At 40.5% G+C, this 25,993-nt stretch overlaps 2 protein-coding genes across 4 annotated transcripts in view; one reads left to right on the forward strand and one right to left on the reverse strand.

Annotated features, from left to right (window-relative positions):
• wdr25 (WD repeat domain 25) overlaps positions 1-453 on the reverse strand; it is a 53,119-nt gene extending 52,666 nt beyond the window's left edge. The window contains exon 1 of the mRNA XM_069916435.1: positions 315-453. The gene's annotated coding sequence lies outside the window, so the exon portion shown is untranslated. The remainder of the gene's footprint in view (positions 1-314) is intronic.
• Positions 237-25,621, forward strand: wars1 (tryptophanyl-tRNA synthetase 1). 3 transcript variants are annotated; one of them, XM_069916431.1, is made up of 11 exons: positions 237-365; positions 950-1,077; positions 4,284-4,494; positions 5,318-5,426; positions 6,232-6,351; positions 9,226-9,408; positions 12,740-12,840; positions 20,631-20,743; positions 22,505-22,678; positions 22,874-23,014; positions 25,327-25,621. In XM_069916431.1, exons 2-11 carry the CDS (start codon positions 970-972, stop codon positions 25,483-25,485), a joined length of 1,419 nt encoding a protein of 472 aa, XP_069772532.1. In that variant the 5' UTR covers positions 237-365; positions 950-969; the 3' UTR covers positions 25,486-25,621. The 3 variants fall into 3 exon arrangements, with proteins under 3 accessions (XP_069772532.1, XP_069772534.1, XP_069772533.1); XM_069916433.1 differs by having other exon boundaries at positions 364-402; XM_069916432.1 differs by lacking the exon at positions 237-365 and adding an exon at positions 385-463.
• Positions 25,622-25,993: the final 372 nt, after the last annotated feature.

Here is a 25,993-nt window from a genome sequence, read left to right on the forward strand (position 1 = left end):
TCGGGTCCCCCCCCACCCCGGGTCCGCACTATTCGGGCTCCCCTCCCCCCGGGTCCGCACTATTCGGGCTCCCCTCCCCCCGGGTCCTCATTATTCGGGTTCCCCCGGGTCCGCACTATTCGGGTCCCCCCAGGTCCGCACTATTCGGGCTCTCCTCCCTTCCCCCCCCCCTCCCGGGTCCGCACTATTCGGGCTCTCCTCCCTTCCCCCCCCCCTCCCGGGTCCGCACTATTCGGGTCCCCCCAGGTCCGCACTATTCGGGCTCTCCTCCCTTCCCCCCCCCTCCCGGGTCCGCACTATTCGGGCTCCCCCACCACAAGGCGGCTTGCGTTTCGTTCCGGCCGCGGGTTCATCCGTGCTCTCGGGTTAGTGGAGTTTCCATCGTTACGTGTCCGCTCTGAGGTTGAAGAAAACAGAGAAACGTTCCGTTTACTCGAAGACAGAGAAAGGGAAGGGGTTGGGGGTGAGGAGGAAGAGAGGGAGAAGGTGGGGTGGGGGGAACGCCGCAGCTGTTGGCTCTGCAGAGCCTGCGGGCGACAGCGCGTTGCTGATGCAACCGGTCGGGAAGGGAAGGTGAGGGGCGAGAACTGGCCTGGCTGAGGGCGGGGAGGGCGGAGGATGGGGACTAGGACGCGGCGAGAGGCAGGAATTGGGCTGCATGAGATCCTGGGGAAGAAAGGAGGCCGGCTGGCTGCATCCACCTCCTTCCACCCCTCGAGGCCCAGGAAGGGAGAGAACAGGAAAGAAGAAGGGGCGAGGCTAACCTGAGGGCCCGAAGGGTGGTGGAGGAGGAGGAGAAGAGGAAAAAGTCGCGGATGAGCATCGTATTCCAGAGGGCTTAAAGACTGGAGAACGAGTTTTATCGTGGACATGGATCCGGCTCCGCGAGGGCGACTAATGTTCTAGGCACCGGCATCCTGCGGCGAGTTTATATCTGGTTTATTTACAGGTGAACAACTGTCATTAAAAATGTCATCTAGTAACTGCGAAATATCCACATCTCCGTCGGATTTGTATGCAAAAGTGATTGTGCAAGGAGACACTGTCAGATTGCTAAAGTCAAACAAAGCACCAAAGGTAATATTTCTGGGTGATATTTCTTGGTTATCTTGTAATGATTTTTAACTTGACCACATTTTGTAGAATCTTTCTTCACTTTGAGTATTTTAGATTCATTATCTTTAATGCTTCCGTTATCTTTTTTTCCCAAATTATTTAAAAACAAGAATCTTTATTATTTCTCATCCAACTCTGTTCCAAATCTAATTATTTGTACCCTTGAAATTTTTATAACATAACAAAGATGTTTTAACCATATTTCTAGAAACCTTCACATTTCGGTTTAATATTATGTTAGTCTATGCATTATTATGACAGAAATGCAGCAGTCTTTTAGCGAGCAATAGATTTCTATAATACATTCTATATTATGATAATTATTGTCATAAACAAGTTATGAAATTCAGTGTTTTATGGCAGCATTACAATGTAAACATACATATAATAACCATCTTACAACATTACAAAAAATAAAATAATAATAGTGCACGAAAGGTGAGGCCGTGTCTTTGGTTCATTGATTATTCAGGAATCTGATGGCAGTGGGGAAGAAGCTGTCCTTATGCCGCTGATTGCTCACCTTTCGGCACCTGTACCTTTTTCCTGATGGTAGCAGAGCGAAGAGGGCATGGCCTGGGTGGTGGGGGTCTCTGAGGATAGAGGCTGCTTTTTTAAGACACCGCCTCATGTAGGTGTCCTCTAGAGCGAAATCTGGTGTCTGTGATGTCGCAGGCTGAGTTCACGACCCTCTGGAATTTATTCATATCCTGAGAGTTGCTGCCTCCATACCAGGCAGTGATGCAACCTGCCAGAATGCTCTCCGCGGTACACCTGTAGAAGTTTATGAGAATCTTCGGTGACATACCGAATCTCTTCAGGCACCTCACAAAATATAGCAGCTGGCATGGCACCTCACAAAATATGGCAGCTCGCAAGCCTTCTTTGTGATTGCATTGATGTGGAGGCTCCAGGACAGTTCCTCGGAGATGTTGACACCCAGGAATTTGACGTTCTTAACCCTTGTTGAGGACTGGGTGTATTCCCCTGACTTCCTCCTGAAGTTCACAATCATCTCCTTGGTTGTGCTGACTTTGAGTGCAAGGTTGTTGTCGTTACACCTTTCAACGAGCTGATCTATCTCCCTCCTATATGCTTCCTCGATGCCGCTTGCGATTCTGCCGACAACTATAGTGTCATCGGCAGTCTTGTAGATAGCATTGGAATTGTGCCTGACCACACAGTCGTGGGTGTATAACGAGTAGAGCAGTGAGCTAAGCGCTCATCCTTGGGGTGCGCCTGTGTTGATAATCAGTGAGGAGGAGACTTTGTTTCCGATTTGTACTGACTGGTCTTCTGATGGATTCAGATACATATAATATACATTGTAAGTTGACTACCTGTATATAACTTTGATTTGTTGAACAGATTATAAAACTATTGCTATCCAAGTCTGTTCAATTACATGTTTAAGGTGTTTATAACCTCGGGTTAATATGTTTTTTTTAAATGTGTTATAATTTTTTTTAAAATATTTTGTATTTTCAGTCCACCACCATGGTATTTAATAACTTTGTTTGTACTTGCTCTAACTTCTAATAAGACCAATGCTGCCTTTTACAGGTCAACTGGTAATACTTGGAATATCACACATATTTGTCTGATTCCCACGGTAGTTTTGGAACAGGATTAACCAATTTCCAGATCGTGTGACATTTGTGCTGCAGCATAATACTCAAGATTTCACATTAAGAATATTGGAGGCCCATAGTTAAAGATATTGAACTGTTTATAAATTGTGCATCTTGTGGTATCTGCAGAGTTGAGTAGAAATACTATGTTACAGAGTCATCTGAAACTTCTTTTCAGTTTTTCGTTGCTTGCATGGCACGAGTCATAATTTAGCTTTATTGTAAAATTGTTGGGGACTGAAACTGATTTTTAATGGAATTAAAACTGAATGTTGACCGAGTTTACATTATTTTAAACAATATTTTAAGATTTATTCCACAGTGGGCATCATTATTCTGAAATTTTATCAGTTAACTTTTCAAAATTAAAGTTATTACATTGCAATTAATTTGTATTAAAATATTTTATGAATATTCTATAAAGTTGCAGAATAACCACCTTACTAGACAATAGTATGCAGCATTGAATAGGGAGAAATGGAGAAAAATAATTAAATCTGACTCTTTCCTTCATTTCAGTCATTCATAAAAGAGTAGAAGACACACCATGCTGGAGAAGCTCAGAAGGTCAAACAGTGTCTTTTATGTACATAACCAATGTTTTGGGCTTGAGCCCTTCATCAAAGTATGAGAAAATGTTGGCACTTTCTATAGGATCCCACCACCAGACACATTTTTCCTTCTCCTCCCCTCTTGGCCTTCCGCAGGGACTGCTCCCTCTCCGATTCTCTTGAGCACTCATCCCTCCCCACCCATCACACCCCTAGCACCTTCCCCTGTGCCCGAAGGAGGTGCAACACTTGTGCCCACACCTCCTCCCTCACCACGGTCCGGGGGCCCCAAACAGGCCTTTCACATGAAGCAACACTTGTACATACAGAGGATTTATTTTCTGCATTCAGTGCACCCATTGTGGGATTCTCTACATCGGAGAGACTGGTCACAGACTGGGAGATCACTTCGCTCAGTACCTCCGCTCCATTTGCAACCACAGTGACCAATCACTTAAATTGTAAGTCACACTCCCATGCTCACATGTCTGTCCCTGGCCTTGTGTACTATCCCACCCTGATAACCACAGATGGGAGGAACAAGACCTTATTTTCTGTCTGGGCATCCTCAGCCAGATGGCATTAACATTGAATTACTGCCTTCCACTAAACCTGCCTGCCTTTTCTTTCCCCTCCTCCTTTTCCTGCTTTCAAGTTCCTCCATCCATCCAGTCATCCCTTCTCCCCCTCATTGCTGCTGTCCCCTCCCTCCTTTCTCCACCTATCATCTCCTGCCTTTGCCACCTGCCCCCTGACACTTTTTGTTTGGACGCTTGCCTGCATTTTCTCATACTTTGACGAAGCACTCAAGCCCAAAACGTCAATTTTGTATCTTTGCCTTTGCTACATAAAGGCTATTGTTTGACCTGCTGAATGTTTCCAGCATTGGGTGTTTTTTACTTTAATCACGGTGTCTACAGAATTTTGTGATTTATATTCATAAAAGAGTAGTCCTTTTACAAGCTACCACTTTTTTTTTATTCAGGAGGAAATTGATGCTGCAGTAAAGGAACTGTTGGCACTGAAGCTGAATTATAAAACATTGACAGGTCAGGAATACAAGGTTGGCAACCCACCCACTAACTGCACAACGATTAATAGTAATAGCCAAGCTGTTGCAGAAGATGGAGACTATGTTGATCCATGGACAGTGCAGACGTCCAGTGCCAAAGGGGTGGACTATGACAAGTTGATTGGTGAATATCCCTTTTTTTTTTAATCTTAAATGTAATATACAAATTTGCCTATTTCCGTTTAGTAGAATAAAGATTAGAGAAATATTTTGCATTACTTGAAATTAAAAATGTAGCCCAAAAAAAGCATTTTATTATAAGAATATTTAAAATTAGGTAGCATGAAATTACTGATAATTGGAAAATTACAACTGCTGTGCTTGTGTGAAGGAAACTTGCCACCCTTAGAGTCAAACTGAATTTTTGATTCTTAACTAGCATTTGAATTGGCCTAACAAACCATTGAGTTTCATCAAACTACTACATTTTATCATAGTAAATATTGCAGTGCTTCACCACCACACAGACAAGTTGGTGCCTAACTAAATTGTCAGGACAGCAATGGATTGGCTAAAATGCGACTCAAATAGCAATTGCAACCCAAGAATGTTTTTTTTCCCAAAGTACCTGATTACCTGGACTAAATATTTGTAGAAATAATTGGATAGGTTAGAATGAACAATGGTGTGTAACAGGAACACATTGCTTTTGTATGAAATGTCCTTTGATAAATAGAAAGTACTCCATGGAAAGAAAGCAAAACTATCTCAAAGCACTTGAAGTTATGGCAATACGGTTAAATATTTCATTCTAATGGGAATCTGAGATTGTTTTGGGGGATCTTTTTTGGTGACGATGTGCAACTTCATTGTAGGCATTTATAGATAAACCGCATTTCACTTTTATTTGGATTAGTAATTGAATGATTTAATATCTCTATTATGTCATAACTCAGGAATGCTGCATTGCTCCAGCATACTAATTGTGAGAACTTCATTGTTTTCAGTTCGGTTTGGAAGCAGCAAAATTGATCAGACATTGATTGATCGATTAGAACAGCTCACTGGGCAAAAGGCTCATCACTTTCTTCACAGAGGAATCTTCTTCTCTCATCGGTTGGCAAAATTTTAAACTTTCTGTATTCATTGTAAATTATTTTTCAAAAGTTTGGATTTTCTTCAAATATAGAAATATATTGAAATTACATTTTCTAAGCTTGGTACATACAGTAGATTTTATAAATACTGAACTATATTTCCAGATTTAAAACCAGATTGGGCAACATCTATGAAATGTAATTGTTCTTGTGCAGGCTAACTATTTCTCTCACCATATATTATGCTTTTGTAGCAGCTCACCGAAGGTTTAATCGAACCGGCTCGGGAGGTTCCGAGTGACATCATGACGTCACGATGTGATGACGTCATTTGGAACACGCAGGGTTTTAAAAAGCTGCGTGTGACTGAGTAAACAACTTTTACTGAACTTTGACTTGACTACGTCTGATCATTTTCTCATTGTGCACTGTGACACAGTTGCTACATTTCTAAAGTTAAGATTTATTTAAAGATTGTGCATATTTTTGTAGATAATCACTGCTGAATCTTTGTTTTGTAGTGAATATTTATATCAAAACAAGGAATGAAAAACAATGGAGATTTCATAAGATAATGATGATTCTAAAAATCAATTTTTGAAGAATTGATTAGTAAAATCTTATTCAAATTTGTTGTGCTTTATTGAGTCCTAATTGTTAATTGAAATATTTACGATGTGACGTGAATCAATTTAAAAGTGGGCTTATCTAGATATTTCCATTCCAATAAAATTGGTTCTCAAATATCCCAAACACTTGTAAACCTGTGTTGCAAAGCTGTGTCAGTTGTATTTTTGATATTCTTTTGATTATCTGTTTTAAAGGGATATGCAGCAAATCCTTGATGCATTTGAAACAAAGAAATCCTTTTACCTGTATACAGGGCGTGGTCCTTCATCAGAGGCTATGCATATGGGTCATCTTATCCCATTCATCTTCACAAAGTAAGTATGTGAGATAATAACCCCCGAGTATGCTTCTTAACCTTATTGCATTCTATTTTGACTTGAATTAACTTGGAAGCAGCATTAACTCCAATGCTCACCTTGGTGACACCTTTACAGATCTATCAAAAGGCAGCAAAACATTTGACTTTTTGCCATAAGAGCTTGTGCCAAATTAGTGAGAGTGTCCACCATCGGCTTTAAAGCCAGTTTTTCAAGTGGTTGCATGTAAAAAAACATTTGCATCTATGTTGCACCACTCATAATCCTTTCAAACCCAATGTGTGTGTGTGTTTTTTTTTCAACAACCGTTAAATAATTTGGAGGTGCAATCACTTTTACAATGTAGGAAATGCAGATGTCAGTATGTCCTCAGCAAGATATTAGAATGAGCACTGTGATAACGACCAAAAATAGGTTTCAGAAATGTTCAGTTGGAGATCATTATTGAATAAGACTGATTCAAGCTGGGACATGTGCAGGCCATTGGTTTAACATCTGAAACCTGCATCCTCTGGCACAGCGATACACTCCCAGCCCTACACCAGAGTAACATCCTAGATTTTTTGTGCTGGAGACTCTGGGATGAAATTTAAATTTGTACTCTTGTGACTTGGCAAGCAATGCTGCTGACTAGATTCAACTGAATACGTACACAAGGTTCAATTTACCTTATTTTAGTGTGATCTGGAGAAACGAGATCTGCTATGTTGCGTGGTCTGAATATGGTCACCCATACAGGTCAGGTGCTTATTTGCCATTCCTCTGGTTCTGTTCAATTTAAATCAAGACCTCAGAATAACTATCCTCTTAGCTGTTGGAACTGGTGTTACTGGTGCACTCAGCTAGAGAATGAGACAGAAGTTAAAATCTCTTTATCTCTTTGGCTTGGCTTCGCGGACGAAGATTTATGGAGGGGTAATGTCCACGTCAGCTGCAGGCTCGTTTGTGGCTGACAAGTCCGATGCGGGACAGGCAGACACGGTTGCAGTGGTTGCAAGGGAAAATTGGTGGGTTGGGGTTGGGTGTTGGGTTTTTCCTCCTTTGTCTTTTGTCAGTGAGGTGGGCTCTGCGGTCTTCTTCAAAGGAGGTTGCTGCCCGCCGAACTGTGTGGCGCCAAGATGCACGGTTTGAGGCGATATCAGCCCACTGGCGGTGGTCAATGTGGCAGGCACCAAGAGATTTCTTTAGGCAGTCCTTGTACCTCTTCTTTGGTGCACCTCTGTCATGGTGGCCAGTGGAGAGCTCGCCATATAACACGATCTTGGGAAGGTGATGGTCCTCCATTCTGGAGACGTGACCTACCCAGCGCAACCAGTGCAGTTGGATCTTCAGCAGCGTGGATTCGATGCTGTCGGCCTCTGCCATCTCGAGTACTTCGATGTTAGGGATGAAGTCGCTCCAATAAATGTTGAGGATGGAGCGGAGACAACACTGGTGGAAGCGTTCTAGGAGCTGTAGGTGATGCCGGTACAGAACCATGATTCGGAGCCAAACAAGAGTGTGGGTATGACAACGGCTCTGTAGACGCTAATCTTTGTGAGGTTTTTCAGTTGGTTGTTTTCCCAGACTCTTTTGTGTAGTCTTCCAAAGGCGCTATTTGCCTTGGCGAGTCTGTTGTCTACCTCGTTGTCGATCCTTGCATCCGATGAAATGGTGCAGCCGAGATAGGTAAACTGGTTGACCGTTTTGAGTTTTGTGTGCCCGATGGAGATGTGGGGGTGCTGGTAGTCATGGTGGGGAGCTGGCTGATGGAGGACCTCAGTTTTCTTCAGACTGACTTCCAGGCCAAACATTTTGGCAGTTTCCGCAAAACAGGACGTCAAGCGCTGAAGAGCTGGCTCTGAATGGACAACTAAAGCAGCAAGGACAAGTTGCTCTTGTGTCTTGGTGTGAGCTTGCAGGCACCTCAGATTGAAGAGACTGCCATCCGTGCGGTACCGGATGTAAACAGCGTCTTCATTTTTGAGGTCTTTCATGGCTTGTTTCAGCATCATGCTGAAGAAGATTGAAAAGAGGGTTGGTGCGAGAATGCAGCCTTGCTTCACGCCATTGTTAATGGAGAAGGTTTCAGAGAGCTCATTGCTGTATCTGACCCGACCTTGTTGGTTTTCGTGCAGTTGGATAACCATGTTGAGGAACTTTGGGGGGCATCCGAGGCGCTCTAGTATTTGCCAAAGTCCTTTCCTGCTCACGGTGTCGAAGGCTTTGGTGAGGTCAACAAAGGTGATGTAGAGTCCTTTGTTTTGTTCTCTGCACTTTTCTTGGAGCTGTCTGAGGGCAAAGACCATGTCAGTAGTTTTACTCTGCATGCCAAACTGCATGAGTTTTTCAAGCTCTGCTGGGACCAAGGAAACCTGCCTCAGGACCTTCGTGATGCCATCATCATCACCCTGTACAAAAACAAAGGCGAGAAATCAGACTGCTCAAACTACAGGGGAATCACGCTGCTCTCCATTGCAGGCAAAATCTTCACTAGGATTCTCCTAAATAGAATAATACCTAGTGTCGCCTAGTGTCTCCCAGTTAAAATCATTACTTGCATACTATTCTGATTCCAGAAATTGAAAGGCAACGTTATAACTGTTGCCCATTAAATTTTATCCAAAAGTCAGAAAATATGCACGTTGTATGGGTGAAATCCTTTATTTAATTGAGTGCATCGTACACATAATTTTATGAAACATTGTGGAATCGACATTTCCATTTTTATGGTGTGTAAGGTGTGTGTTATTTTAAATGTTTGCTTTTTGTTCTCAATACTTGCAAGTATTTCCACACTGTTCTACAATTTATCCATTGCCTTTTCAATATGTATCACATTTTCAATTGAAAGCATATAGCTTATTCATACCAGCTATTTCTGTTAAATAGGTGGCTACAAGATGTTTTCAACGTACCTCTTGTAATTCAATTGACCGATGATGAGAAATACCTGTGGAAAGACATAACACTAGAACAAGCCTATAAATATGCTGTTGAGAATGCTAAAGATATTATTGCTTGCGGCTTTGATGTGAATAAGACCTTTATTTTCTCCGATCTGGATTACATGGGGTATGTTCATAGCACTATTGCAACCGTGACTTTATTGATATTTTTCTTAGGAACAATAGCTTTAATCTAAATATACAAGTACGTGTGATACACAAAAATCACCAGGTCACACAGCATCCATGCGAAGTGAAAGGCAATCAATGTTTGGGGTCAGAGTCCTACAAATGCTCTACCTATTTTTCTACATTCCCAATGAAGGGCTTGAAATATTGATTTCCTTTTACTTCCTATGGATTCTACATGATCTGCTGAGTTTCTCCAGCACATTTGTGTTTGCACTAGAACCCAACATCTGCAGATTTTTTTGTGTTTAACAGGTACATATGATGATGTCTGGCCTTTGTATAAAAAAAAGTTGTAATGCAGGTGCCTAACCTTTATCCGGAATTCCAAAAACAAGCAACCTCCAAAAACCGGCACTTTTATAAGTAACATTAATTTCCTGTAATAAATTTTGTTTTCAGAGGGAGGTCCCCACCATTCACCATAGTCCCAGTCCCCATCGTCCCCGATAGAAAGGTGACTCTTGGCCCTCAACACCCAGTGAGAGAGAAGCAGGTGGAGGCTGGCTCAATGTGGGAGCAATGGCAGTCTTCCTTGCCCATAATCCCCCACGCAACTGGAACCACTCTGGCACTTCACCCCTGCTGCAGTGTAAGGAGTTAGATTTGGTTGGGGGAGAGGGGCGATGGATGGCACTGAGCTGCTGGAGTGTGCATGAGGGCTGGCCCTTAAAGCCGTCAGTGCTCAGCTCCACCTCCCGAATGGCCCGCTCCTCCTGAAGCTATGCACCTTATGTCCAGCCTGCTGTTCTGTTTTGCCACCAGCTCCGAGCAGCCAATGCTATCCGCCTTTTGGCTGAGCTCCCGGGTCATCCCGTCACCTCCGACCTCCGCCTGGTCGTGCTCCACCAACGTGCTGGTTGAGAGCCTCTTGTATGGTGTATGTTGGACCACTGTTCAGCTCAGCCAGCATTACCCCCCACCATGCTTAGCCTGGCCTAAGGAGCAAAATAGTCTGGCATCGGCCCTGTGGGGATCGACAGACTGACTGCCAGGGTTGGGGGCGGGGGGGGGGGAGGGGGGCGTGATGGACAGCCAGTGGGGCAGCAGTCGGCGGAGGCTAGGTCTGAGGCATTTACTTAAAGGGACCAAAATCAAAATGATTCCAAAATCCAGAAGTTTCTGAACAACAGCAGGTGTCCAATCCTGATGATTCCATATAAAAGGTTAGGCACCTGTGATAGAAACATAATGGGAAGTATAATTGGATTTCAACTGAGTTTCTTCCACTAAAATGTTGCAGTCATTGATCAAACTGATAAGTAGACGATTGAATAGGGCAATACAAAGGTTGTAGATACTGTACTGAAATCTTGAGCAGACAAAGAATTGCTGCAGAATCTCAGCAGGTCATACAGCATCCAGGAGTAGAAATGATCAGACAGCATTTCCTGCAACAGACTAACAAGTCACTGCAGAGGGGGAATTTGGTCTAAAAACTTGTTATTTGTAATTTGGTAAACTGAAAAAAATATGGAAGGATGATTCACTCAAAAAAAATCACTGAAGTGATTTCTTTTTCTTCTAACTGCAGATCCACTATTGCAATCAGGGGACTAAACATGATTGGATTGCTCTTCCATAAAGCCAGTTCTGACTCAATAGGCCAAATGCAAAAGATCATTTATTTATGAAAGTGATTTGTTAATGATCAAAACTTCCATATGTGGTCCTGTTAATATTAAAATTAATTCTAATAAATATGTGGCTATAAGCTGGACACGTTACTTTTCATGATTCATTGAGCAAGAGCAGTAGTGGGAAGACATGCTCTACCTGCTGTAAATTCTAATGTGTCTCACAAATCTTATTTTTTATGGATCACAAGGAGGCCACAGAGCTCATGGTGCCTAAGCTTCATTCTCCCTATAACCTTTTCTCTCTCACATGCTCATTAACTCTTCCCTAATTCTCCATACTGCCACATACTTTAGGAGCAATTTTCAGCTGCCTTTTAACTTGCCAGTCAGCATACTTGGGTTGTGGGGGGAAGTCAGTGCACCTGGGGGGAAGTCAGAGCACCTGGGGGGAAGTCAGAGCACCTGGGGGGAAGTCAGAGCACCTGGGGGGAAGTCAGAGCACCTGGGGGGAAGTCAGAGCACCTGGGGGGGAAGTCAGAGCACCTGGGGGGGAAGTCAGAGCACCTGGGGGGGAAGTCAGAGCACCTGGGGGGGAAGTCAGAGCACCTGGGGGGAAGTCAGAGCACCTGGGGGGAAGTCAGAGCACCTGGGGGGAAGTCAGAGCACCTGGGGGGGAAGTCAGAGCACCTGGGGGGAAGTCAGAGCACCTGGGGGGAAGTCAGAGCACCTGGGGGGAAGTCAGAGCACCTGGGGGGAAGTCAGAGCACCTGGGGGGAAGTCAGAGCACCTGGGGGGGAAGTCAGAGCACCTGGGGGGAAGTCAGAGCACCTGGGGGGAAGTCAGAGCACCTGGGGGGAAGTCAGAGCACCTGGGGGGAAGTCAGAGCACCTGGGGGGAAGTCAGAGCACCTGGGGGGAAGTCAGAGCACCTGGGGGGGAAGTCAGAGCACCTGGGGGGAAGTCAGAGCACCTGGGGGGAAGTCAGAGCACCTGGGGGGAAGTCAGAGCACCTGGGGGGAAGTCAGAGCACCTGGGGGGGAAGTCAGAGCACCTGGGGGGGAAGTCAGAGCACCTGGGGGGAAGTCAGAGCACCTGGGGGGGAAATCACGTCATCGTAGGGAGATTAGCAAATTCCACACAGCCAAAAGGGGAGGTTAAGGTCAAACCCAAATTTCTGGAGACTAAGACAGCAGCAGTATGTACCATTGTGCCTTTTAGTTTGTTCAATGAATTTGGCACCCCACATCTGTGACGCTGCTGAAATGGTCCTTTTCTCCAGTCTTTCTTTCACCCACTTTAGCTTTTGGAAGTAGTCAGCACAATCTAGTTTCCTTTTCTGTGCATTCTCATCATGACAATAAAAATAAGTTCTGGGTTTATGGAAAGAGAACATCCCTCAAATAATGACACCACATATTTGGATTCTCAGCAAGACCCTACACAGCTGTAGCAAGATGACCTCTCCTCTATATTTATGTACTCGTGCAATGAATGTTAACATTCTATTTGCCTTTAATAACTGTCTATTGCGCTTATGACACAGCTTGGAAGATAACATCATCAATTGATATCGTCAGGTAAATTATGAAATTATTGTGGAGGAAATTTAGGAGAATACTCATTAATTATAAATCACTCTTTTCCTCCAAAGAGATAACATTTATTATTTTAATTCCTGTTTTGGCTGCAGACAGACCCCAGGTTTCTACCAAAATGTGGTTAAAATCCAGAAACATGTTACTTTTAATCAAGTGAAGGGAATCTTCGGATTTGGAGATAGTGATTGTATAGGTAAGATTAACATTGCCTACTTTCAAAGGTGAAAGATTGATAAGAGGATCGAGTCCATAATTTTCATTTAATGTTCATGTAAATATTGTTTCTAATGGTTTAAAATCAGAAAATGCTGGAAACACTCAGCAAGTCAGACAACATCTGAGGGAAGCATCAAAGTTAACATATTCAGGTTGAAGGCTCTTTGTCAGAGCAGCGTAAGAGATGAGTTGTGGAATGGGTGAAGAAGGGATGATAGGACAATGAGAATCACTGATCGATTGAGGCTTTGATCACCATTATTATCATTTATAGCCTTTCTTTCCAATTTACATAACTTTAAAGAGATTCCAGCAACTGACAAACTACTTCTCCCCTCCTCTTCCAGCATCCCAAATGGACAGTTTACATCATGATTGATTCTCATTTGATCTCCACTAACCATTCCAAACATTGAGTGAGAGGGAAAAAGCAAACAAACAAAAGAACGTAAAAGCTGTGCCATGCAGATCAGAGTCTTGGGAGATGCCCATCAGACCAGATAATGTTATTGGAGAAAGAAAGTCAAAGTTAAAATTCCAGATGATAATTTCTAATAGAACTGGCCAGTTTTGGGTATAAACGAAAAACAAATTTTCTGAACATAGAAGAGTAATGCACTGTATGGGCCCTTCAGCTATTATGTTGTGCTGACCTATATAAAACTACTCTACCATTAATTTAACCTATTCCCAACCTCAAAGCCATAACCCTCTTTTTTTTTTACATCTATGTGCCCATCTAAGAGTCTTTTAAATGTCCTATTTCACCAGCTTCCCCACCACCCCAGAAATGCATTCCAGGCACCCACCACTCTTTTTTTTTTAAACTTGTCTCTAATGTCTCCTCTCAATTTTCCTCCTCTCACCTTGTCCAGATGTCCTCTGGTATTGGCCATTTCTCCACCCCCCCGGGAAAAAAATATGTTGTATTCAATATTGAGTCACGAAATCTGCAATGTGCCTGGGGTATGCAAGATGATGGGCTCTCCTTAAACTTGTCTTGAGCCTTGTTAGCACAATGCAGAAAGCCACATACAGATGTACATAGTGCAAGTGGAGCAAAGAATTAAAGTGAGATAGAATTGGAAGCTCGGGATTCCTACCTTATCTTGAATCTTCCCAGTTAGACAATGTGCAGGGCAAGTAACTCACGCAATATGTGTTTAGTTTATCCGAAGTAAAGGAGACCATATTGTGAGCAATGAATGCTGTACATTAGATTGAAAAAGGTACAAGTGAATCTCTGCTTCATCAAATAAGTCAGTGGTTGGTAGGAAAGGAAAAGGTAAAAGGATGTGTTGTATCTCCTACAGTTGAATAGTAAAGTGCAATGTAATGAGAGTGATTTGTGCCAATCATAGATTCACAAAGAGAATGGTCCCTTTGGAATGCTGGAAGGGGAGGGGTGAAGAAACGTGTCAGCTGGTGGTACCTTTGTTAAAGTTGTATCAGAGGGATGTATGACTGTGATTACTGTGATAGGATGGAGAAAGACCTTGGAGAAATTTGAAAAATAGTATGAAAATGTGGTTTGGCTGCAACTGCAGGTTTTCAGGTCAACAAACAATGGGTTAGTGAGGGACTTTTTTTTTTAAACTTTTTTTATTCGTTCAAAATACAAATAATAAGTAACATACATAACAATAAACATAAACATGAACGATATATTTTATATATAAAAGAAAAAAGAAAGGAAAAAAAAGAAAGAAGATAAAAAAGAGAACCCCCCCCCCCTACAGCCAACTCTCCTAAGGAGAGCCATAAAAAAAAGAAAAAATAAAGAAAAATTAAGCATACATATTAAGATCTAGTCAATGTAAATCAAAATGTAAATATTCTGAATATAACAACCACTTATTGATAAAAAAAACTATAATTATCACGCAAAACATTGGTGATTTTTTTTCATTATTAAACAATATTTCATCTCATTATGCCATCTATTAATATCAATCATATTCGTATCTTTCCACGTACTAGCAATACATTTTTTCACTACAGATAATGCTAAATGTACAAAAGCAAGTTTAAATTTATATCCTGTAATATTTAATACATAACTGAAATATAACCCTTCAGGTAAAATCATATCTCTACCAAACACATGCTTTACCAAAATCAAATTTGATAATAAAGAAACAAAGAATTCTTATCAATATCATAATTGTCCCTCATCTGATCAAAAGATAAAAAAATTACCTTCTTTAAAACAATCTCCCAAATTTTCCACACCTTTAAATCTCCAATGTAATAAACTTCGATTATGTATTGAGAAAGAAATAAGTTGATTATTATACAACGGAGTCAAGGCCGACAATTCACCACTAATATCTATAATTTTCTTTTTATTTGTCCATAACTTCATTAAATGTTTTAATATAGGCACATTATATTGCTGTAACAAATTTACATTCTATCTAAACAAAAACTGATGTATTTAAACCTCGAACATTAAAAGTAGCAAACCTCAACTTTGACATATCTACTAATATCACTAAGAACTAATAATATCTATGTATAAAAACTCAAAACAATCTAAATAGGCCCTCCAATAGGAGAAAAAGAAACCACAAATTAAAGGCTAAATAAAATAAAAATGAAAAAAAAAGTTTAAAAAAAAACCCTAAAAAAAACTACCAAAATCCCTAAACCAATCTTGGGTGTGGATCACCCACCAGTGGCTGATGACTAATAGAACATAGAGCAAATCTCTCCCTCCCCAGCCTAACAAAGAATAACATCAAAATATCATAATAACATAAAAATAAAGTAAGAATAAGAAAGTTCTTCTATTCATCCAAGAGATTCCAAACTCGGCGACCCCATTTCAGGAGAAATTAGACTCTTTCCATTCCCATTTCTACCATTTCCAGAACAACCAGATTTTTCTTTAGGAGACAATGGTTGACTGTCTTTGTCCTCGTACATCTGGCAACGAATCAGCAAAAATCATTGCTTCACGCTCATTCTCAAAAAACCGAGATTGAAAGTCTCCACAAAACACCTTCAACACTGCCGGTTAGCGAAAAGTAGACTTATAGCTTTTACGCCACAAAACTTCTTTAACTGAATTAAATCGACACCGACGCTGAATAACCTCTTGACTCAAATCAGGATTAAAAAAAACTCTACTATTCTGAATCAATAACGAAGCTTGTCGTTGTCTCGCATTTTGCACTGCTAGACGAAGTATTGTATCTCTGACCAAATAATTCAAGCATCGAATTATCACGGGTCTCGGTGATTGACCAGGCAGAGGCCTTCTTCTTAAGGCTCGATGAGCTCTTTCCAATACCAAGCCTCCGAAGAAAAATTCTTGCCCCAATATTTGTGGGATCCATTCTGTAAAAAAACGAAGAGGATCTTGTTCTTCCATACCTTCTGGCAAACCAACAATCTTCACATTGTTCCTTCTACTTTGATTCTCCAAATAATCTATTTTCCTCTCTAACTCCTTCTCACATTCTCGCAATTCTTTAACTGATTTTTCCACCTCCATCACTTTTTCTGTATTAGAGGCCACTTGCTGTTTACATTCCAAAAAAGCAGACTGAAATTTTTTTAAATCTTCAGAAAATACTTCCACACGTGCATTAACTGTAGTGAATTCTGACCTCGTACTCTTTCATTTGAGCCAATTCTTGCATAATCGGCTGAGTAACAATATTTAACAGGTTAACTTGTAGTTCAGAAAGACTCAACCCTGTTTTCTTTAATGTAGTGTCAAAACCAGATAACTGCACCTCCTGCTGCAGCTCAACAGCAGGCATTCCAACAGATTTTTTAACAGATTTACTGCGTTTGAACCCCCAGCGATGGCACCCCGGCCTCCTCAGGAGGTTGATGCTGATCTCCCCCCACAAATCGCAGTTGTTTCAAGAACTCACGGACAAGTTTAAGTCTTCAGGTTGGAGTACTGCCTGAGTGGTTTCAAACAATGGAGTCATTTTCCTACGAATTCTCTCTGTTAAAGTTGGCAGGCTGCCAGAATCAGAATCCACTTTTTGGGAACACGCACCCTCCTCTTGAGAACGAGTAATTCCAGCGAGTAATTCTAGGAGAATATCCTTCTCCTGATGAGTAGTGGTCATTTTTTTTCCAGCTCCCACAGGCAATAAATCTGAAGCTGTAGCAGGTTTTTTTAGGCTTTAAATCTTCAACACTCCGAAAATGTATTTTTTTCTGCACTTGAAGTTTAATCTTTTTACCATTAATGGCCATAACAGTTCCTTGATACTTTAAACTAAGTTTTTAAAAAGTTTAAACTTAAAAACAAAAAGTTAAAAACGGGTTCTTAAAAGTCTGGCCAGAGAGGTCGAGATTACACGCCTAGACTCTACGCCATCTTGCCACGCCCTTCCGGGTTAGTGAGGGACTTGATGAAACTTAGCGCGTGAGCAGTAGTTTTGGATGGCCTCAGGTTTGCAGAGAATTGAACAAGGAAGCTTTTGAATGTACCAAAGGAGGAGGTGACATTTTAGACGACAATGAGTTTATTATTATGTTCATTCTACAATGTGCATGTGGATCAAAATTCTTGCTTGCTGCAGGTACTTAAAAAAAATACAATGGTACATCTGCTGTTAAATTAAAAAGAGATATTAAATATAAAAGTTAATAAATATTCCTAGTTACTATAGTAATCCAAAAAAAGTGGTATGACAATAGTGTAAACTGTACTTTTAAAAGTGTCAAAGCCCTCCATAATTAGCGTTACAGGGGAGAGGGCGGGGTAGAGTTCTGTTGGAAATAAACTGTTCTTGAACCTAGAGTTTCTGGCCTTTGGATAACTGAGGAAATAAAGGAAGACATCGAAGTAAAAGCTCATGCATACAAAGTTGCCAAGAGCAGCGGGGAAACTAAGAGATTGGGGAAACTTTAAAAAGCATCAAAGAACCACAAAGTAAGCAGTAAAGAAAGGAAAGACATTATAAATGTAGACTAGCACAAAATATGAAAAACATAGTACATTTTTTTAATGGAAAAGTTCATCATCCAAGTACAACCGATGAAATAGCATTCTTAGGTGCAACACACTGCAAACACACAGAGACATAACACACAGACAGACCAATGATACATATGCACAGTACTTGTGCATGCAGATATTAAAATAAATAAATATTATTGTTGAATAAATAGTTGAGTCACAGCAGGTTTGTATGAACAGTTCATTGGTCATTCAGCAGTCTCTCTGCCTGTGGGAAGAAGCTGTTCCTTAGCCTGGTAGTTCTGCCTCTGATACGCCAGTGTCTCTTTTCCAAAGGGAGTAGCTGAAAGATACTATGTACAGGGTGATAGGGATCCTCATTATTTGCGAGCCCTCTTTAGACAATGATCCCAATAAATCCCATTGGTGGCGTGGGGAAGGTGGGGGGGTGGGGGGGGGGGGGGGAACCAGTGATCCTCTACTGCTTTTATGGTCCTATAGATTGACTTCCTATCTGATTCTCTACAGCAATTGTACCACACTGTGATGTAGCTGGCCAGGACACTTTCGATAGATCTCCTGTAGAAAATTAACATCATGGTGGCTGGTAGCCTGGCCTGCTTTAGTCTTTTCAGGAAGTGCATTCATTGTTGCGCCTTTCTGACAAGAGATGAGATATGCCATTGATAGGTCACATCTTAAATAGACTCCGAGGAACTCTACTCTCTCCACTACCCAGCTATTAATGTGTAGTGGAGGGTGGTCGACCCTGGTCCTCCTGAAGTCCATAGTCATCTCCTTTGTCTTGTCCATGTTGAGATTCAGGGTGGTCAAAGTGAATCCTTGGAAGATGAGATAACATTGGATAACAAAGCTGAAGCTTTGAACCACTATTATGTGTCCATCTTTGTCGTGAAAGATAATCTAACATATGAAAAATGTCGTTTGGGAAGTGATGATCTCAGTGCAATTGCTAAAGGGGTATGGCTGAGCAAACTAGTGTGTCTGAAGGTCCCTGGACTTGATGGAATGCATCCCAGGATACTGAAAGAAATGGTGGACATTTCAATAGAGGCGTTTGTGATCATTTACAAATATTCTCTGGACTCTCAGCAGATTGGAAGGTGGCAAATGTCATTGCCACTATTTATATTTTAAAAAAAGCATGTAGGCAAAATGTAAATAACTATTGGCCAGTAAGCTTAACATCTGTCGTTGGGAAAGTGGTTGAAGCCATCATTAAGGAAGAATTAGCGAGTCAGAATTTTTTCTTGGTGATAGGTGGTAGTGAAGGGTTGCTTTTCAGATTGGAGACCTGAACCAGTAGTGCGCCACAAGAATAGTGGCTTGATCGTTTATTGTTTCTTGTACTACGTTAATGTTTCAAGTGGAAAAGTAAAAGAGCTTTAGATCCTGAAAAATTTGAGAGAAAAATACAAATTGCTGGATATGTGCAGCAGGCCAGGTACCATCTATGAAATACTAGCCAAAGAATTGGTTCTAATGAAAGGTGATCAACTTGAAACCTCACCACATGTGTACTGTTTTCATCGAAAGTACACAGAGAAGGGATCAGCCTGATCCATTGCATAAGTGAAGGTAACAACCAAAATCTTGGAGGGTACAAGAATTTCCCTTTGCTACTAAGTTAGCACCGCCAAAAGTGGATTTCTGGCCCTCTGTCTCGCAACCAATTGTGGTTGTGGGCTGCCACACTTTGTTAGGTTTGACTGCATTATATGGAGAGAGAGAATAAGAGAGTATGGAAGAGGAATGAATTCAGGCAGAGGGCAAAGTGAATTACTTGGCATTTTTACACAGGAACTTTGGAATTATTCCCGCAAAAAATTAGCACACTTACCTCTGAGATGTCTATATATGGTCGTTTATGTAGGGGCACTTTTACACAGCTTCCCTATGTTGAGGAGTTGTTGGAGGGGGAACATCTTATTCATTAGACCTGTTTCTTACGGAGTGGCTGTGGTCATTTTACACTGCATCCGTTTCGTTAAAAGGTATAGGGATTCCAGTTGAAAAATTATGGGATGGAATTTGCATAATAAATTCTGTCTCAAAAATGAGGCTGTCTTCGTACCAATTAGAATTTCTTAAAATTGCATTGGCAGTGGCCAGGAAATCTATTGCAGTTACCTGGAAATCTGATTCCCTTCTGGAATTCCCAATGGAATACTGAAATGCATAGTTGTGTTCCCCTGGAAAAGATTACTTACAATTTAAGGATAAAGTGTAATAGTTAATAAATAAGACATTTATTCTATTTATTTTTCTTCACTTTATTGAGATTTAGACAAAAGTAATTGGGCTTTTTTTAATCAGATTCCTGATCTTGACAGCTCCTCTCTTCTTCCTTTTTTCTCTTTTTTCTCTTTTCTGTCTTTTTCTTTTTATCCTCTTATTCAGTTTGGGGGAGGGGGGAATAGGGGTTATATTTGGAGACATGAATCAATGATTAATTCACATTTATTCTATCTATTTGTGATGGTAATCATGGTGCTGTTTGTTGATAAAATCAAAATAAAATATTTCCAAAAAAATCCATCTTGACATTTTTACGGGAAATTTTCTGCATGTCAGTGGCTGTATAAAAGTACCTGAAGTGGGATTTAAACCAAAGGATAAGCAGATAAGAGGCTGAGAGAGGAAAACTGAGTGCATTTCAGTGAGAATGTTCTGACAACATTTGAGGGAACAATGGAAAACTATTATACAAGATATTTTTTCCAACAGCTATACTGTACTATTTTAAAATCTTTTAGATATTTGCCTGCTCTCTTTAAGAAACATTTAAAATTCTTCACGTTATTTTTAATTGGCAGGAAAGATCAGTTTCCCTGCAATACAGGCTGCTCCATCATTCAGCTCCTCATTTCCACAAATCTTCAGCGGCCGAAAGGATATTCAGTGTCTTATTCCTTGTGCCATTGACCAGGTCAGAGCTAAGTACAGTATCATCAAAAAAAAACACATGCTTGAAAAGTACCAATTTTTAAAAATTATAAATTGCAGAGATTGCCACGGTATTTCATTTTAGCCTGTATGGAATGTGATTTTGTTTTCTCTATGTCACTTTTGTACACTATTGTCAGCTAAAAAAGCAGAGCGATTGTTGTTCCACAACCTGAGTAAGTGTCAACTAAAATGTTTCTTTTAAGGGGAATAGAGAGTCCCTTTGCCCAGGACTAATTATTTCTAAGCTAACACAAATAAAACAGAATTATTTTGCCTTTAGTCTTGCTGCCAATTTTGTTTGTGGGATTTTTCTCTAAAAGGGTTGGCTGTTGCACTTTATTACATATTTAAGTGCATTTCAAAAATAATACTGGATCACAATTATTTTCAAAAGGTTTACTTTCGGAAATTAAATTGGGGATTATGATGGACAACTTTAAGCTGAACACAAGGATAATTTCAAATTTGCTGAATCACGTAGGAAGTTGAAGAAACATTAAATTAACTTTTATTAAATTTAACATGTTTAATTGCATAATGATACTGACACATTACTTTAGTTCAACTGATCTAAAAATGTTTTGCACTAATGAGCCCAGCATTTGTCTTGGTCACCAATTTTACAACCAAAGTAGAGCTTATAGGCTTTCTTATTAAGTGCAGTCATGCTGTATCTTTGAGCCTTGATCGTTTACTCACCGCAAATGTAAAATAATGTATTGCAACAGTTGCAACATTGACAAGACATTTTTGGTGTACTGATTCTTCTTGAAAACAATAAATGCTATTGTTACGTACACTCACTATGCTATTGCCTGAAGAGCATGTGCATCAACATGTGTTCAATCTAGACCACAGCATCTGTATATGTGAGCTGCTTTTATAGCCTATTTGACTAAGCATATCCAGGCCTAAGACAACATTTGCATAGCATCTGCACTGTGTGCATGCCCAGGACCAACCAAAATGGCTTGTTTTGTGGGGATTATACTAGTAGTCAAAATATGAAAGGAAATCACAAAATATGTTATATCTTTTTTAAAAAGTACATGATAGGAAAACTTTAAGGTGATTTTCATAATTAGCAGCTCAAAATCCATAAAATACGTCCGAAAATGTTCAGGAAACAAAATATTTGTTGTTCAGAGTAAGTAATTGGCCATAAAACATGCTGTAATACCAACTGACCACAAAAAGGCTGATGTTCCAAACATCATAGAGAAGAGATTTGTATTTACATCCATATAAATGCATGGCCTTTCATTAAAATTTGTTTGAAGATCAGTTTGGCAGTTGCTCTTTGTTTTGGAGCTCTTCACATTGAAGAACCTGCCAGATTCTTAACAAATCCAAAGAAAAGCACCTGAGCTCAAGTTTGTAAATGGTATCATCTATGGATTCTATCTCACCATTTAGAAATTACATACAGTAAGGCCACAAATGTTCAGTTACACAGCTGAGACTAATAATTTAGATACAGCAGGATTGAATATATTGTTCTCAATTTGCACTTAAACCGTAAATATTGCTACATGTAAAATCAAATTAGTTGTAATAGTTCCTAATTAGTTAAATATAGGTACATAAATAATTGTAAATAAGCTATGTAAAATCTATGCTTTTATTGGTAATTTCTCTTACTGTATAGTTAAACTTCTAATTGTTTACATTTGACTCTATCAAATCAATTTTTGGGAAATATACTTAAGTTTTATCATTTGTATGTATGACTTTTTCATAGGACCCTTATTTTAGGATGACAAGGGATGTTGCTCCAAGAATTGGTTACCCAAAACCAGCATTGTTACATTCGGTCTTCTTTCCTGCTCTGCAAGGAGCACAGACAAAGATGAGTGCTAGTGACCCTAACTCTTCCATCTTCCTCACAGATACCCCAAAGCAGATAAAAACAAAGGTAATGTACATCATGTATACGTAATAATTCATTCCCATATTTGCTGGTCGATCTGGGGTGTGTATATTTACCTTGCATACAAGTAAGATTTAGTAGAAATATACATAGTGTTACATTTCTTTGAAGTTAGGAATTCAAAATATACAAATGTACAACATTAATGTCCTTAATTTAATTTTAATGATATTTCCTCAGATCAACAAGCATGCATTTTCAGGGGGTAAAGATACTATTGAAGAACATCAACGCTTTGGTGGCAACTGTGAAGTGGATGTGTCTTGTATGTACTTGAGCTTTTTCCTAGAAGATGATGAGACACTGGACAAGATAAAGCGGGTAATTGCAGTTTGAATCTGTATCCATTTGCCCTGTTAATGAAGTGTTGATGATTGGCTTGGACTGAAGGGTCTGTTCCTCTACTGTATCTCTAGGACTAATTTTCACTGAGATACAGTATAGCATCACAAAAAAGAGAAATAAATGCAAGACAGCTGAGCCCTCAGGCGTGCTCACCATTCAATGTGATCAGGGCTGAACTACTACAGGCCTCGATTTTTCTGTGCCAGTTCCACATAGTCCTCAGTTCCTTAATCTTTCAAAAATGTATCTCTCTCTTTGGCTTGGCTTCGCGGACGAAGATTTATGGAGGGGTAAATGTCCACATCAGCTGCAGGCTCGTTTTTTGCTGACGTCCAATGCGGGACAGGCAGGCACGGTTGCAGCGGTTGCAGGAGAAAATTGGTGGGTTGGGGTTGGGTGTTAGGTTTTTCCTCCTTTGTCTTTTGTCAGTGAGCTGGGCTCTGCAGTCTTCTTCAAAGGAGGTGGCTGCCCGCCGAACTGTGAGGCGCCAAGATGCACGGTTGGAGGCGAGATCAGCCCACTGGCGGTGGTCAATGTGGCAGGCACCAAGAGTATGTATCTACTCTTTAAATACCAACTCCAGAGATTCACCACCCTGAATGAGAAATTCTTATCCACCTCAATTTTGAATGACTGGTTATAATTTTGTCTCTTCATTCAAGACTCACCCACAAGTTAGAACATCTCAATATCTGCCCTGTCATGTTCCCTTCGGATTTTTTATGTTTCAATTAGATCCCCTTTTCCAAACATCAAAAATTGCCAATCTAATCTTATAACTGTTATGATAGTAGAATCCAGAAATTAGCCTAATGAGTTTCTTTTGGATTGCTCCAGTATTTGTATATCCTGTAGCGACTACTCCAGTAGTTAGTCAGCAAAAACACCTCTATTTAAATTTGCCTCCTCTTTTAAATCCCTTCTGGCCCCTGGACTCCCAGGACTGGAAGTGACATTATCCCGTGCCTACAACTCACCTGCAGGCGCACATCTTAATGTAAAGACGGTGAAACCCTGTGCCATCTTGAAGGAGAGTACTCAACTCCTCAGTGTGCCGCGACCCAGCCTGCAGTGCTGCGCACGGCCTCCCAGCCAGGAGAGTGAGTGGCGACCAGGCCCACGGTGCCACGCAGCTGCTCAGCACGGGCTATGGTTCAGCCCACTGCGCTATGCGGCCACTCGGCCCACTACAATCCTTTCTTAAATACAAAGAGCAAAATTGTACCTGGTATTCCAAGTGAACCATCAATACACAGTAAAACATCAAAATATTTCCCCAATTCCATACCCTTTGCCATTTGCCTTAATTACCGGTAATTGATACACTACAGGCTACTTGTGTTTCATGCTCAAGGACATCTAGATTCCTGAACTCCAATCATTTACAGCCACCCTCTATTTAGGTAATAGTTTGCCTTTTAATTCATCTTTCCAAAATGCACGCATCGACTCTCTATTTACTAACTTTGTGCCCAGTCACTCAACCTAGCTAAATCTTGTTACCTAAATGCTTCTGTCTCTTTTGCAGTCATACCATCATCTTAAAATACAATAGGAGTAGCAACTTGAAATGCCAGTAGAACATTTACAGCTTGTTTTAATTGCACTATCTTACCAACGTGGTACAATATACATCAGAGAAGGTCCTGGTCAGTGCACTAAATGAATTACTTGCAAAAAGCCCTACATATCAAAAACTTCAAGAAACCCCAGGAGTTTTTCTGCCAACAAATGGCTTTGAAAATTATTCTCTGTGGTAATGCAGGAAAAGTAGCAGCCAAGACACCCAGAACAAGCTCACACCTGCTGCAATGTGGGAGTGACCAAGTAAATTGTATATTTTAATAATGCTATTTTAAGGCTGTAATTGGTCAAGTTCTTCACCTACAGTGTTGCAGGTTAAAATCTTGTCAGATTAATGTGTTCAGAGCATTCCTTAAATGCTACTTCCATTTCTGGTTAATTATTTGCAGGGGCAATGCAGAAAAAGTCTCTGCTTCAATAGTTTGTGTTGTGATATGTCTTTTGTGACAGCATACATTGTTGCAGAGAGAGTTGGCAATTTTATGAAACAGGCATTGGAGAAATAATTTTTAAGTAAGCATTGGAGGTAAAGAATTCTGGATTTAAGAAACAATTGGATAATACAATAAATGGATCTCGTGATTTTTCTGAATTAATAATTGAAGTGAGATTTCAGGTCTACATCATGTATAATTATTTTAGTGATTTACAAATTGGCCTGATATGTAATCAACCAAATTACATCTAAGAATTCTCATCTTTAGGACTATTCAAGTGGAAAACTTCTCACAGGAGAACTAAAGAAAATTCTCATTGAAACACTACAACCTATCATAGCAGAACACCAAGCACGACGCAAGCAGGTGACTAATGAAGTGGTACGACAGTTCATGACTCCTCGGAAGCTGGCATATGACTTTTAATGACTTGTTTTGGAATTCACATTGCATAATGGAGAATCCTGTCAGATTTTATTCATAAAAATGTTAACATAATGGAATTATGTGTAACATGATGATACACATGATTCAGAACATAATAAATGTCACTAAGTTATAATTATTATTTCCAGAGGAGTAGAGATAATTGTGTTTAATCACTCTTGTGAAAGATAGTACAACATGATGTGATTTCGTCTAAGCCCTTTTAACAATTTGCACTTACTGCTAATTCAAAAAAAATCACATAACTTTTTTTTTTCATGTTTTATAATTAAGAACTGTGAGTATCATAGCTAGTCTTCGGCCTTTTTATTTTTTTTTCTTTGGCTTGGCTTCGCGGACGAAGATTTATGGAGGGGTATGTCCACGTCTGCTGCAGGCTCGTTTGTGGCTGACAAGTCCGATGCGGGACAGGCAGGCACGGTTGCAGCGGTTGCAGGAGAAAATTGGTGGGTTGGGTGTTGGGTTTTTCCTCCTTTGTCTTTTGTCA

Source organism: Narcine bancroftii, chromosome 2, assembly GCF_036971445.1.
Source record: "Narcine bancroftii isolate sNarBan1 chromosome 2, sNarBan1.hap1, whole genome shotgun sequence".
Taxonomy (NCBI): Eukaryota; Metazoa; Chordata; class Chondrichthyes; order Torpediniformes; family Narcinidae; genus Narcine; species Narcine bancroftii.

Bases quoted from the DNA above. Each gene is read 5' to 3' on its own strand.
- wars1 (XM_069916431.1), top strand. From the start codon at position 970: ATGTCATCTAGTAACTGCGAAATATCCACATCTCCGTCGGATTTGTAT. The intron at 5,427-6,231 runs GTTGGCAAAATT...TCTGTTTTAAAG, and splicing joins GGAATCTTCTTCTCTCATCG to GGATATGCAGCAAATCCTTG. The intron at 23,015-25,326 runs GTAATTGCAGTT...TCTCATCTTTAG, and splicing joins CACTGGACAAGATAAAGCGG to GACTATTCAAGTGGAAAACT.